Genomic DNA, 14,436 nt, shown 5'->3' on the forward strand with positions numbered 1-14,436 from the left:
TGAGGTTTAGAGTTCTTACCTCTGGTGGTCTCATCTTCAATGGGCTGCTTGAAGACAGTGATATCCTTAAAAGTGCAGAGGAACAGGACCACCTTATCATTCTCATTCCTGATGGGGGCCACCTGCATGTAGAGCCACACAGGGGTTCCTGACGACACCGGATGAATGCAATGAGAGAGGAGAGAAAGCAGGATGAAAGAAAGGGAAAGTATGAAAAGTGGTACGTGAAAAGAAGCAAATTGAGAGTTTTAAAGGAGTCATGACCAAGAAGATAAAAGACATGGATGAAAATGATGAGAATAGTGAGGGAAAGTGAATGTGACAGAGAGGTTAAAGGAAGGGAAGGAGAGGAATAAATGATGATGAGATTATGGTGGCGAATAAAGATTGGAAGAGAAAGACAGGGATTGAGAAAAAAGAGACATGAAGATCATTGAGACCAAGTTCACCCATATGAGAAATATACTGTGTAACCCGTGTGCCTAATGGGTCATTACATTTGAGCTTAACAGGGCAGCTTTATCTTACAGAGGCAACATGAGGTGATTTATCTTTATAGTAACTACATAACAGAAATTCAAGAGCAGAGAGGATGCAATTGTGCCCAAAATGCAAGATGCCTCGAGGTGTAAACTATCAAATAACTCAGCAAATATACTGAGTTTTTAGGGATGGGCATGAGCAGCCAATAATCAGACATGATCATAAATTATTTGACTTTTTACAAAATCTAGATAAGGAGAGCGGGCGTGTGTGCACACACACATACACACTAATCAACAGCTAAATTGCACCCAACTGAATATATAGGTTCTTCAGACTCTTTAATATAACTATTTTAACTTCTTACTGCGTAAACATGCGACGCAGAGTGCAAGCAAGCCGCGACGAAAACAGAAAGTGGGCTGCATCGCAGCGGTACTAAAAAAACATATAACGCTATGTAAAAACCAAACACGTCGGCTTGATGCATATTAAAAATCAATGCACAATTATCACAAGTATCTGCACAATTGAGTACTCGAGTAGACAAAATGACTAAAATGCCCATACCTATTTTTAGCAAGACACTTTTTTTTGCAAAAGAGTGGAGAAAAGTTTCAGAATGATGTAGCGTCTTATTTGCCTGCCTTTAGCTCAGGGGCGGAGCTACAATTGACAGCTTGCCCACCCAGGCAGATCCATGAAAATAAATTATTTTGTTCAATGACTTTAAGGGGGCTTTCACACTGGGCATGTTAGCTGTGGTCCAAGTCCGAGTGCGAGTGCGATTGTTCCTGGTGGCCCCTGCAGTGTTGGTCTGGTTTCACACTCAAGCTGTGTCCCAATTCAAAGGATGCATATCAAAGCCGCTTGAAGGCAAGCATGCAAGGTTAGCAAAAAAAAAAAGCATAACGCTGTGGTATGGAAGGAGGATAGGCTTCACTGCGCTGAATAAACTGTTTTTGTGGGAAAAAAAAAGCTTATCATAATTAAATGAATCGACAGACGGCTAATCTTCAACATGTTTGCCATTAAACAATCGTTTCGGATTGAACTAAGTTACAGACTTTTTGCGACAGGTAGTTTACTGCACTTCTCATTTATTCCTATGGTGTCCGTAAACAGCGATTGACTGTCGCACAACTTTGAGTGAAATTCAATGATACAACAGATGGATCCTTCACAGCCTACCCTGCCCCAGAGTTCATTGTGCACCGGTGAGGACAGGATTTTTTTAATATAACTTTCAAAAAAGTCCAGTACAAACATTACTGCAGCTTGTCTCAGCTGCTAGGCGACAAGAACAATCCAAGACAATTCCATTTCACAATGGTCGGTCCGATCTTCGTGGCCTTCGAAGGATGCAGCCTCTGAACTGGGACACAGCTTAAACTTGATTCATTTGAACCCCGGTGCATTTGTGTTCATCTTACGCCATCATAAATGTGCACAGCACATGACAGAAAACAGGACGCAGGTCAATATATTATGTTTTTTAATTAATTTGGCGCTATTATACACAGCAGAGTGAATGACACTTGGGTTTACTGGATGTACATACTGTATGTCACGCCACAGTTCCAGTGCAACTGAACTCAGACCACCTCTTACAGGCAGTCTCAGGTTCGGTACCCCGTTGTGCTCCAGTGTCTGCATGGCAACTTTCACATTACCAAATTTTCATGCGAAATTTGCAAACCATGCCTCATTTCAAACTAAACTGCCAGTGTGAAAGTGCCCTAAATGTCATGTATTTTATTAGAACTATAACCTAATATTAATAATAATATGCTAATTCAGGCCATTGGTTGTCGATCATAAGACTCAGACATTGTGATTTCTCTTATTAGTGATACAGTGGTATCTTAATAGTGCCACAGGGACCAGTCCTTGTTTTTTTTTTTTTTTTTGTTTTTTTATCAAGTTAAGTCGGTTAAAAAACATGTTATAAAAAACAAATTATTCAGGCCCATCCACACTTTTAGAGACCCACCCATCAACCACTTTCTGTATCTGACACTGCTTTAAAAGGATAGTTCACCCAAAAATGAAAATTTGATGTTTATCTGCTTACCCCCAGGGCATCCAAGATGTAGGTGACTTTGTTTCTTCAGTAGAACACAAATGATGATTTTTAACTCCAACCGTTACGGTCTGTTAGCCGTATAATGTGGATCAATGGGAACTTCTTTTATAAGAGTAAATAAAACAACCCTGCGGCTTGTGACGACACATTGATGTCCTAAGACATGAAACGATCGGTTTGTGTGAGAAACCGAACAGTATTTATATCATTTTTTACCTCTAAAACACCACTATATCCAACTGCGTTCAGCACTCGCTTAGTGAGGTCTGATCGCGCTCTGACAATGACAGTGATGTCTATAAATACTGTTTGGTTTCTCACACAAACTGATTGTTTCGTGTCTTAGGACATCAATGTGTCGTCACGAGCTGAAGGGTTTAATTTGGATTTGTCTAAGCAAGTTTTATTTACTCTTATAAAAGAAGTTCCCATTGACCCACATTATACGGCTAACAGACGGCAACGGTTGGAGTTAAAAATCATAATTTATGTTCTACTGAAGAAACAAAGTCACCTACATCTTGGATGCTCTGGGGGTAAGCAGATAAACATCAAATGTTCATTTTTGGGTGAACTATACCTTTAACTCATTACTCAAAACTGCAAGATTTGCAACTTGGGGTCGGGGGACGAGCCAACAAATCGGGCACATTCTTCTTTCCGCAGTAACGCTCGCATGGTGTTTGAATATAAATGTAGAAACTAGAAACACTTTTCCGTGAATAGGTCGTGTGCTGCCTGTATGTAAAAGAAGAAAGTTCAAAATATGCCTATATTATTTGGGTAGTAATAAAGTGGGGTCTCCATTTTTATCACTTTCATGTTGATAAACTTGACACATTAAGATTACATGAACAGAGTTTTAACTGCTATGAAAAAAAAGATTTGAGAGCATTAGCGGAACTGAAGGTGTCATCAGAGCTTGTGCAGCCGCTCTGCAGTATTTGCACCGACTGAGCCAGATGGCTGCTCTTGAAACACTTTGATGGCATATGCATAAGTCTGACAAAATTTCTAACCAACATGCAGCACTTCAAATCAGATGCCATATTTATATATATATATATATATAAACAATACTAACAGAGAAATAAACTTTGTCTTAAGCCATTTTCTCAAGTCATTTTCATTCATTTCTGGAATTCAGCTTCTTATATAGAGCACAATTACATCTCTGCACTTTCAATCTTCTGCTAGATTTAGCAGGCACAGCTAAACAATCATAGCTGGGAATACTCACTGTTCTTCTTATACAGCAGCACTTCAAAGCAATTGGATTCATAGTTATCAAAGGTCTGTCTGACTTTGTCTATTGTCTTCTTGTCTGTCAGCTCGCCGTACATGAAACTGCCAGGGGGACAGAGAGACAAAAGAGTAAAAGTCAAAAAGGGTTGTGAGAGTGGGAAAAGTGGGTGGGAAAAGGAGAAGCAGGCGATGAAAATGAGCGAGACAAAGAGAACAGAAAAAGAGTTAGGGGAGTGCGCACACCTGTGTGGCACACACATCCGCCTAGCAAACTCTACCTTGTCTTTCACTGTCAGTTAATTCAGAGAGTGTGCACAAGGGGGAGTGGCTGATGACACGGGCTGTCAGTTCCTGCAGCCGCTCTATTTAACTTACGGAGGCTGGACAAACAGTAGATACGAAGCCACAGTCCCAACATGCTCTACACCTTAGCGTTATGTAAAAGGAAAGAAACATTAAACTTTAAAGTTTAGGAAATTCCAAACAGCAGCAAAAACAAGGTATTCTTGTGGGTTTTATTGACTGAAGTTTTTGCAAATGTTTGCAAATAAGGTGTCTGTGAACAGTGGAGTTCAAAAGTCTGAAATCACATTAAAAATCTGGCATTCAAAATATAATTTCAGTCTGGAAAAATACCATCGGTTATAGGAAACATAAAATGAATAAGAAATCATTAAATTCTTGCTAATCAAATAAGCTAATTTATGACACTGATCATGTGAACTCCTTTGTACAATCCTTAGTGCTGATTTTATTAAAGGGGGGAATACAAAAAAGAAAATCATTATCCAATTCAACTTTTCACTAAAACTATGCTTATTATATAATTTTAAATACAAAAAAAAAATTGCATTAAATAGGAAAATGCCAACTAGAAGTAGTTTCAGAATTTTGGATAATACAACCTGAATTCCGGAAATGTTGGGATGTTTTTTTTTTAATTTGAATAAAATGAAAACTAAAAGACTTTCAAATCACATAAGCCAGTATTTTATTCACAATAGAACATAGATAACATAACAAATGTTTAAACTGAGAAATTTTACACTTTTATGCACAAAATGAGCTCATTTCTAATTTGATGCCTGCTACTAGGTCTCAAAATAGTTGGGACGGCATGTTTACCATGATGTAGCATCTCCTCTTCTTTTCAAAACAGTTTGAAGACATCTAGGCATCGAGGTTATGAGTTTCTGGAGTTTTGGTGTTGGAATTTGGTCCCATTCTTGCCTGATATAGGTTTCCAGCTGCTGAAGAGTTTGTGCTCGTCTTTGACATATTTTTCTCTATAGGTGAAAGATCTGGACTGCAGGCAGGCCAATTCAGCACCTGGACTCTTCTACGATGAAGCCATGCTGTTGTAATATCTGCAGTATGTGGTTTTGCATTGTCCTGCTGAAATACACAAGGCCTTCCCTGAAATAGACGTCATCTGGAGGGGAGCATTATGTTGCTCTAAAACCTTTATGTACCTTTCAGCATTCATAGTGCCTTCCAAAACATGCAAGCTGCCCATACCGTATGCACTTATACACCCCCATACCATCAGAAGCATCTCTTGAACTGAACGCTGATAACACGCTGGAAGGTCTGCCTCCTATTTAGCCCGGACACGGCGTCCATGATTTCCAACAAGAATGTCAAATTTGGACTTGTCTGACCATAGAACACTTTTCCACTTTGAAACAGTCCATTTTAAATGAGCCTTGGCCCACAGGACACGATGGCGCTTCTGGACCATGTTCACATATGGCTTCCTTTTTGCATGATAGAGCTTTCATTGGCATCTGCAGATGGCATGACGGATTGTGTTTACCAACAGTGGTTTCTGGAAGCATTCCTGGGCCCATTTAGTAATGCCATTGACACAATCATGCAGATGAGTGATGCAGTGTCGTCTGAGGGCCCGAGAACCATGGGCATCCAATAAAGGTCTTTGGCCTTGTCCCTTACACACAGAGATTTCTCCAGTTTCTCTGAATCTTTTGATGATGTTATGCATTGTAGATGATGAGATTTGCAAAGCCTTTGCAATTTGATGTTGAGGATCATTGTTTTTAAAGTATTCCACAATCTTTTTACGCACTCTTTCACAGCTCTGCCCATCTTTACTTCTGTGAGACTCTGCCTCTCTAAGACATCCCTTTTATAGCTAATCATGTTACAGACCTGATGTTAATTAACTTAATTAGTTGCTAGATGTTCTCCCAGATAAATCTTTTCAAAATGTTCTTTTTCAGCCATTTGTTGCCCCTGTGCCAACTATTTTGAGACCTGTAGCAGGCATCAAATTTGAAATGAGCTCATTTAGTGGATAAAAGTGTAAAATTTCTCAGTTTAAACATTTATTATGTTATCTATGTTCTATTGTGAATAAAATATTGGCTCATGTGATTTGAAAGTCTTTTAGTTTTCATTTTATTCAAATTTAAAAAACATACCAACATTTCCGGAATTAGGGTTGTATAATTTAATGACAACAAATTAAACATTGGCCTACACAAAATTACTTAAATTATCATTTAATAAATATTACCTCAGCACTTCAGCTTCCATAAAACCAAAAATACAGAGATTTATGGTCCATTTGAGTTGTGTGGCTATAAGCTACTCAAAGATTTTTAGTATCAAATCTTCACCCTTATTGCTTTACCTGACAAATACTTGTGCCAAATCTACCTCTAAAATTCCCCTTGAATTCTGATTCACTCTGGAGTCATATCACAGTCTGTAGGCAGATCCATATCACTGCATGTAGGTAGAGCCAAATCACCGTAGTTGGTATTTCTATTTCTGCTCCGATGATTGGCACCTTACTGAGTTTATTTAGCGCTAACAAGGTATTCGGTTATGGCTCATGAGAAATTCGCTCTCTGAGTGGCTAAATAGCACAAGCAAACTCACTATGGCTACTATGGCTTAACGCAGCTGAACTAATGTGAGAAGTATGCTTTAGCAGTATTGCTAACTCAAGCAGAGTGAGAAAATGACACTTCTGTCTCTAACACTTCACCAAATCATTAGAGAAACATCCTCACTCCTGTGACGGTTAGTGTTAGTACTCACTTGAGAAATAAAAAACAAAACAAAACAATCAAACTCTGTTCTTCCTCTCCTTCCACTACTTCACATTCTATACTGCATCAGTTTAAAAGATTTAGCTTCAGCTATCCAAGCATAACCTCTCTGGGAAAGTGTGTGAAGCTTCCTTTCCGTATTCCGAATAATGTAATTCTGTAAAAACACATAATTTAGTTATGATGCACACAAATGCACTTTTGGATCCTGCATGTCTTCCAATGAAAAGTTATGAATATAAATTTGTCTGTCACTGTCTGTCCTTGACTAAAGAACAAAGACAGGGTAAAAATAGACAGGCGGGAGAGGCACTCACCTGCAGGTGCTGCTCTTCTGCATGACCTCTGCCCTGTGGTAACCAGAGAGTTTGCAGAATCCGTCATTACTGTAAACTATAGGCCACTCCACGATTTGCGCATTCCCCAACAAGAAACTTGTCTCTGCAATGAAAAATAAGAGAAGGTAGAAGGACACATTTATTAATGTGCCTAAATAACTATCACAGTTAAGAAACAAAACTGAATGCGTCTTGAGGAAGAACACTGTAGCCGGAGCTACTTCTCTCCGTTTATGGATATGATGAGTCACGCAGGTAGTGAGCTACTCCGCAGCGGTTGGCGTCCCGCTCAGTCTAAAATAGTCAGAATATAAAAATTTATTATAGGCATTCCGTAGTGATTCAGAGTCAGAAAACAACACAGTTTGGAAGATGGATTCATGATGTACTCACTCATATAAATTTTGTAAATACATTTTTTTCAGTTTTCCTGAAAGACTAAACTCTCAGAAGCCTAATTTTTAAGAACAAATAGAATATTGCTGAAGGGAAGAAAGTGTAGCAGTTACATCATGCTAGTTGGGACCGATGATCCTATTAGCCCCTGCTGGTAAATGTGTTTAATTTGTTTAATTTGTTTTTGAAAGAGGTATCTTATTCTCATCATGGCCACATTTATTTAATTAAAAATTCAGTAAGAACAGTAATATTATGAATTTTATTTCTATTTTTTTCTTTTCAATTTTAATATATGTTAAAATGTAATTTTGATCAAAGCTGAATTTCACAGACAAGATTTAAGTTAGTCTCAGACTAAAATGCATGTTTGAGCTGTTTTAACTGAAAGTAACTTGCAATGACGTATCTTAAAATATGTCAGCGCCATTGCTTTGTCTTAAGATGCATACAAGTAATGATTTTTTCTAGGGTACATTTATAAAAGCTACTTAAATGTCCTAATTCTTAATCCTTTTTTAGTCTAAGCCAGGGGTGTCAAACAAACAGCCCGTAGCCCGAATATGGCCCTCGGCAGTGTCCAATCTGGCCCGGGGGATGATTTGAACAATAATAGAAAATAGGCCATAAATCAGAAAGTTTTTAAGTTTTATTTTGGCTGATCTCTATACCATACTTGCACACAAACTGCTTTGCAATCACTTCCCAAAACAGGCCAGATGAGGCACGTTGAATATGGAAGCAAAGAGGAGAACACAGACGCGCCAGCAGAGCAAAAACTGTACCACGCACAGAAGGCTCACTGTTTGCGAAATATAGAAAGAAAAATATAAATATTGAAATGGAGTATGGGGTTAATATGAATGTATCTATGAAGGCAATTGTCTTCAGAATAGTTTCGATGGCATTTTCTTGTCCTTTTACCTACGTATAAAGTAGTGTTTATTAGTGTAGTGCTGCTTTGTATACAGCTGTAAACAAGGAAACACTATATTGTTGTATACATATATACATATATTTTCTTTCATTTATAAAAAAAAAACATACATGTATTAAATATACTTACTACAAACTAACATGTGTTGGTTAAATCTGCAAAATATATAACTATTTAACAAACTACTGTTTTAAACTGCTTTTGTAGTTTATGTAGTTGTGTGACTCCAAAAAAAAAAAAAATCTAATAAAACAGCACATATAACATTTTGCCTAATCACCTGAGGTGGACAGACTCCTTTCAATGGCACTTTGTTGAAAAGAAAAAAGACTTGAGTTTCAAGTCCTATTTTGGACTTCATTTGTGGAAACCACCTTAATTAGTTAATTTTTTCATTTGACAAACTGAAGTGGAATGCAGTCTTGACATCAAGTGTAATTGATGCATGGTGGTCTAGCAATAGCAGGTGGGTTAAAGACCTGAACATCGTTCCTGTGAGACTATGCCATTAAAGAGACTAAGTCATGCTCTCTAGTCTTCATTAGCGTTTTAGTGAGGCTGACTTCAGCCTCCCAACGCAGGTATAAAAATAGCCAGGCAAAGAGGACATCACAGCACAAATCAGGACACAAATTGTTACAGAAATGTCTGTGACAATACAAATCCTTACACACATAAAGACACCCACAAACAAAATCGCTTTTGCTCACACATACACACACAAGGTTTTCATACTGCAGCAGAGCTACAGTTCTCTCTGGACACATGCAGTCCCCCCCTGAGGAAAACACAGAGAGAGAGAACGTGGCATTTGACACAGCCATTTAAAAAAAAGTGTCTGCTTCTCTCCTCCATTGAATAGCCTCCATTATCTCTCCTCTTCCTCCTCCTCTTTCAGTTTGCCTCCGCAGGACCAGCTGAAAGGAGAAGCGGAAAGGATAAAGTGAAGTGCTGTCCCCTTGAGGAAGGAGAGTGGAGACTCATTACAGCGGTCTCCACGCCATGGCCCCTGCCCTCGGATCAGGGGCCAATTGCGAGGAAGTACTCCCTGAGGATGCAAGAGACCTAGATCCTGTTCGCAGATCAGGGCTCAGTGATATGATAATCATGTAATGCTCTGTCACTGATGATATATCGTATTCTCAGCCAAGACAGCACGTTCAGACTAATAAAGATTCTGCCAAGAAGTCAAGCATTAATAACTAATATGGAAAAGGAGAGTGGCGAGTGAAGCAGTCACTTCCACAGCACAATGATAACACAGAAAAGTCTTTGCGAGGAATGACTGTTGGGTTGAGCTCAGATGTTGTTGCAATGAGAGTCATAACAGTTTAGATTTTTTAAGCTAAATGTATTGCTATTTTATTTATTTATATGTATATTATTACTTTTTCATTTTTATTTGTTTTTTTTTTTTTTTAGAATTATTTTTAATTTATTTTAGATTTCATTAATTTTAAGTAGCCAAAGGGACATGGTGAAGGAAAAAAATTAGTTGGGATGGGAAAATTTTTTATTTCAATCAGAGATGTAAAGAGTACATGAAAACCATACTTAAAATTAAAATAAAAAGTAAAATAAAAAGTAAAATTACAGATACCGTACAGTGAACATGACTCCATTACATTTTACAAGTCACCAATTCCAATACCACTTGAGTAAAAGTCTTACCCCCCATTTTACAGACAAGGCTTAAGCCTAGTCCCAGACTAAATTGCATGATTGAACTATTTTACCAGAAAGCAACTTGCACTGACATCTTATATCTAAGCCATGTCTGTGAAACCAGGTCTTAGAGTCTCTGATTTTAAAGCCCAAAGTATACTTTGTATGCACAAGTCGCACATGCGCATTTAATTTATTTTAATTTATTTTTTGCAGTAATTAGTTTATCCCCAGGGTGGCAACCGTGCCCTCGGGGTGTTGATTCACAAGGTAGTCGAAGAAAACCAGCATAAACAGAACAGACCAGAACAGAACGCATGCAAGCTACAGCGACAATGGAGGCCTATATAGATGACAGATTGTGCAAAGAGGTTAGAAAGTACCCTCATTAGTACAGCTCTAGCATGAACGAATACAAATATATTTACATGGGTTGTAACTTGTGGCAAGAGATTGCTTAAAACTGCATGTGAGCAAAGACTATAGAATAACACAAGACGCCTCACTCATATTGTTTTGAAGGGGAGAAATGGCGGAATAAGTGGACAGAATCAGTCCCACTTCTAAATAAGAGCCAATCGCCGATTGGTAAAGTCATCACATCACTGCAGCGGCCGTTAGAAGCTCCGGTTCCTATAGAAACAGTCAGACATGCGCCTCCGAAATGAGACACAAGAGATGCACACTTAGGACTGCACATGCGCATTAGCTTGATCCAGCCTGAAAAATACTGTTTTTTTTTTGTCATGATTCAAATGTTTAGAATAAAAATGTATGAGACAGTTGTTGTCAAATTTCATTGGTGATTTCAAATATGAAATTTAATCAAAAGCTTGGCAAACAGCTTTGGAGAATTTGATGTTTCCACATTCAAAGAAACAGGAGCTGCACTTGCATGCCCGTGAGGCATTTCAAAGATGGCCACCGAGTGAAATTACTTTGTCTTAAAGGGACTTTGGCATGAAGTCAAATGAAGTATACTTTGATAGGCTATGCGTTAAACTGTGCAAAACGAAGTATACCCAGAGCTTAAGAGTACTTAAAGCTGGCAGTGCGCGATTTTTCCTCTTTGTCGCCATCTCTGTTTGAAATCTGCAATTGTAGTCATATGTGGAACAGTTATCTGTATGTGCGTTGTGCCTTGGCACAGCTCGTCAGCGCGGATGAATCTAATGTTTGCTGTCAATTACTACACCGGTGTGGATACTGTACTTCAGAATCACAGATTCTACGTCTTGAAAGTATGACCAATATAAGAATTTTCACTGGAAAATATCATCCGAACAAGTAAGTAACACGTCTGCTACTTTTGTTCTGACCAACTGAGGAAAAAAGCATTAGGCCTACAATAAATTGCGCTGCCAATGATGAGTAAATCTAATGATCGCTTAGTTTGGATCATGCCAAACCATGCAAATTATTATTACTGTTATATTGTTCTCAAACCGTTAATGTTAATAACATCAGCATTGCGTGACTGTGTATTTAGTGTATATTAGCGTTACCTGTAGATTTCAATTTCTGTATCCACTCCACAGTCCAAAGTCTTTTGCTTTTTGACTACGGGTGAATCTCCAGTTGTCATTGTTGATTGTCATTTGGATCTTTCTGGATTACAATCCGCCATTAAAATGATAAGTTTAATTATTTCAGCTGCTGTGAGAAAAGGCTATAAATGTGCTGCTACCAGCAGCATCCTCACATGTGATAAAACCGACTAGCCTGAACGGGACTTCCTTCCTTTCTGTTTACGGACGTGACGTAATGACGCAAAGACGAACTGCTGCATGCTTCAAATTTCCCGCGGAAATCCACCATGTCGCTCCTATTATAAAACATTATTACAAGCTTACCGTTGTGAATCGAGACAAGATAATTAGATAGTTTTGAACACTGGCTGGTTATGTACTTACTCAAAAATTGATTTTGGATAATTTTTAACCAAAAAAAGTTACGGACTGCAGCTTTATGTATTTTACTCAGACTGAATGTAGACTCAAAGATGAGCTAGTCAACACCTAAGAGACATACCAGTGAAAATCAAGAAACAGTTGATTTGTGAGGAGACCAATCACATGTTTAAATAAAGTCTAAATAAAACTGAACACCTCAATATTGCAATCAACACAACAGCCTCTTAAAGGTGCAGTGTGTAAATTTTAGCAGCATCTAGCAGTGAGATTGCGATTTGCAACCAACGGCTCAGTCCACCACTCACCCCTCCCTTTCGAAGCACATAGAGAAGCTACGGTGGCAGACACAGGACAAAGATGCCGTCGTCTTAAACAGCAGAGAATAACCAGATAAGCAAATGCACTCTCTAGAGCAGTTTGTCCGTTTAGGGCTACTGTAGAAACATGCCGGCGCAAAATGGCGAATTCAATGAACGCGGTGTATGTAGATAGAAATGGCTCATGCTAAGGTAATAAAAACATAAAGGTTCATTATTTAAGGTCTTTATACACCACTGAAAATATAGTTATGTATATTATATTGCATTTCTGTCAATAGATCCTCCTAAATATTACACACTGGACCTTTAAACATCAACAAACACTCAAGTCTCAGTTAAGATCAATTGCTCAAAAAGGGTTTACCAAAGTTAACCAATATCCTTAAAAAAGTTCTCTTCAGTATAATGCATAAATAAAATAATATTATAGTATTATTTATATTATAAATCAGTACTATAATTAAAGCCAAAAAAGGCTACTTGCACTGGATGTGCTGGTTTCGGCTTTATCACCGGCCTCATCTGCAGTCATATCCTTATCTCATATATGAAACACCTGTGATTCGCAACTACCTACTGTTAATGCACTCACATTCGCTTAAAGTAGTCTTGTTGACAAATTTGGGTGAGTAAGAGCAAAATGCACAAGATAAAGTGCCCTGTAGATGGTGATATCACTTCTTTTGTAGCAGAAATAAACAATTTTTTAAAACTATTTATATATATATTTAAAGGTAAAAATGACAAAAACACAACAAAATTACTATAACTTTAATAAAAATTTTAATGAAAATGGAAAATATATAAATAAAACATTCAAAATATTAATAAAAACTATAACGATATCCCAATGAAACTACAATAAGACTGGCTCACAAAGCATTTGCGACCTAATTATTATGAACATTATTTACTTATAATTAAAATTATACGGATAAAGACAATTGAAACATTATTCAAAATGTCTTTTTATGAACCCTGCTATAAAGCAATGCAACACACAGACTGCACAGATCCACCTCAAGGCAAAAAGAGCATCTATTTCACAGGCCATAAGAGGGCACAGCTGTTTTGTCTGGCAACATGTAAAATCAATGGAATATTGAGAATAGAAAGACTTTAATCTTTATAATCTCACTTGAGGCAAATTAACACTTAAGCTTACCTGTGTCTCTATTGAATTAGTCTTGTTGTTTTTAAGATCAGCTTATATCAGCTGATGCAGACCTTAAATAGCCCAAGTGGCTGTTACACATTGATCACACTTCCAGATCCACGTGAAGCCTACGGCAGTCCATCAGCGCTTTATGTGTGATATGGGATGCTGCCGAAAGCTTATTGTGTAAATGGTGAATAAGAGGCATATTGACAGTGATGAAAGACTTAGTTATGTGCGTGCCAACCCCACGTGGGAGGCCAACAGACAGCTGCTAGGTTGCTCTCCACAATTCCACAGCAGTGTTTACAGGAAAAACATCTCATATAAGCACTCACATGGCCACATTTACATATATACATATCATTTTCTTTCCGCTTTACTTGCCCACTCACACAAACTCATGAAACAGCTGCATCTTCTCTTGTACATTTAAATAAAACACATGTAAATGCAACATAATAAAATTCACTATAAAAAAAATGGAAACAGTTCAAAATCAATGCTGAGAAACTTGATGCGTTTTCAATTATGTTAAGCCATTTTGCACTGGATGACTTGAAAATTTCATAAGAAAAAAATATTTGTTGACTAAATGCAAAGTGTTCAGACAAGTCAACTACAGACTTTTTGTTCAACAATTTATCAATTATTTTTATTTTCATCAATTATGTGTATGACGGAAATTTAAAACTGTGAGGAAGAGAATATCTAGCAAGGCAAATATTTATTATTATTACATGGCTCTGTGGAATACTTAATTATGATTGGTCAATCGCACCATTTAGCAGTATGTTATTCTCAGATAACAACCGCTAAA

General features: G+C 37.7%; 1 protein-coding gene across 9 annotated transcripts in view; it reads right to left on the reverse strand.

Moving 5' to 3' along the window:
* The window catches only part of kcnh5a (potassium voltage-gated channel, subfamily H (eag-related), member 5a), a 150,810-nt gene that overhangs the window by 94,672 nt on the left and 41,702 nt on the right, over positions 1-14,436 (reverse strand). For 4 of the 9 annotated variants that reach the window (XR_007186980.1, XM_048206254.1, XM_048206253.1 and 1 more), the window contains 3 exons: positions 7,209-7,332; positions 3,810-3,916; positions 20-148 (listed from right to left, as the gene is read on the reverse strand). Coding sequence is in view for 8 of the 9 variants with exons in the window: in XM_048206253.1 (XP_048062210.1) it covers positions 20-148; positions 3,810-3,916; positions 7,209-7,332 (360 nt within the window). In the remaining variant the exon portion in view is untranslated. The other 5 variants (XM_048206256.1, XM_048206258.1, XM_048206255.1 and 2 more) reach the window with 5 other exon arrangements.

Source organism: Megalobrama amblycephala, linkage group LG11, assembly GCF_018812025.1.
Source record: "Megalobrama amblycephala isolate DHTTF-2021 linkage group LG11, ASM1881202v1, whole genome shotgun sequence".
NCBI lineage: Eukaryota > Metazoa > Chordata > Actinopteri > Cypriniformes > Xenocyprididae > Megalobrama > Megalobrama amblycephala.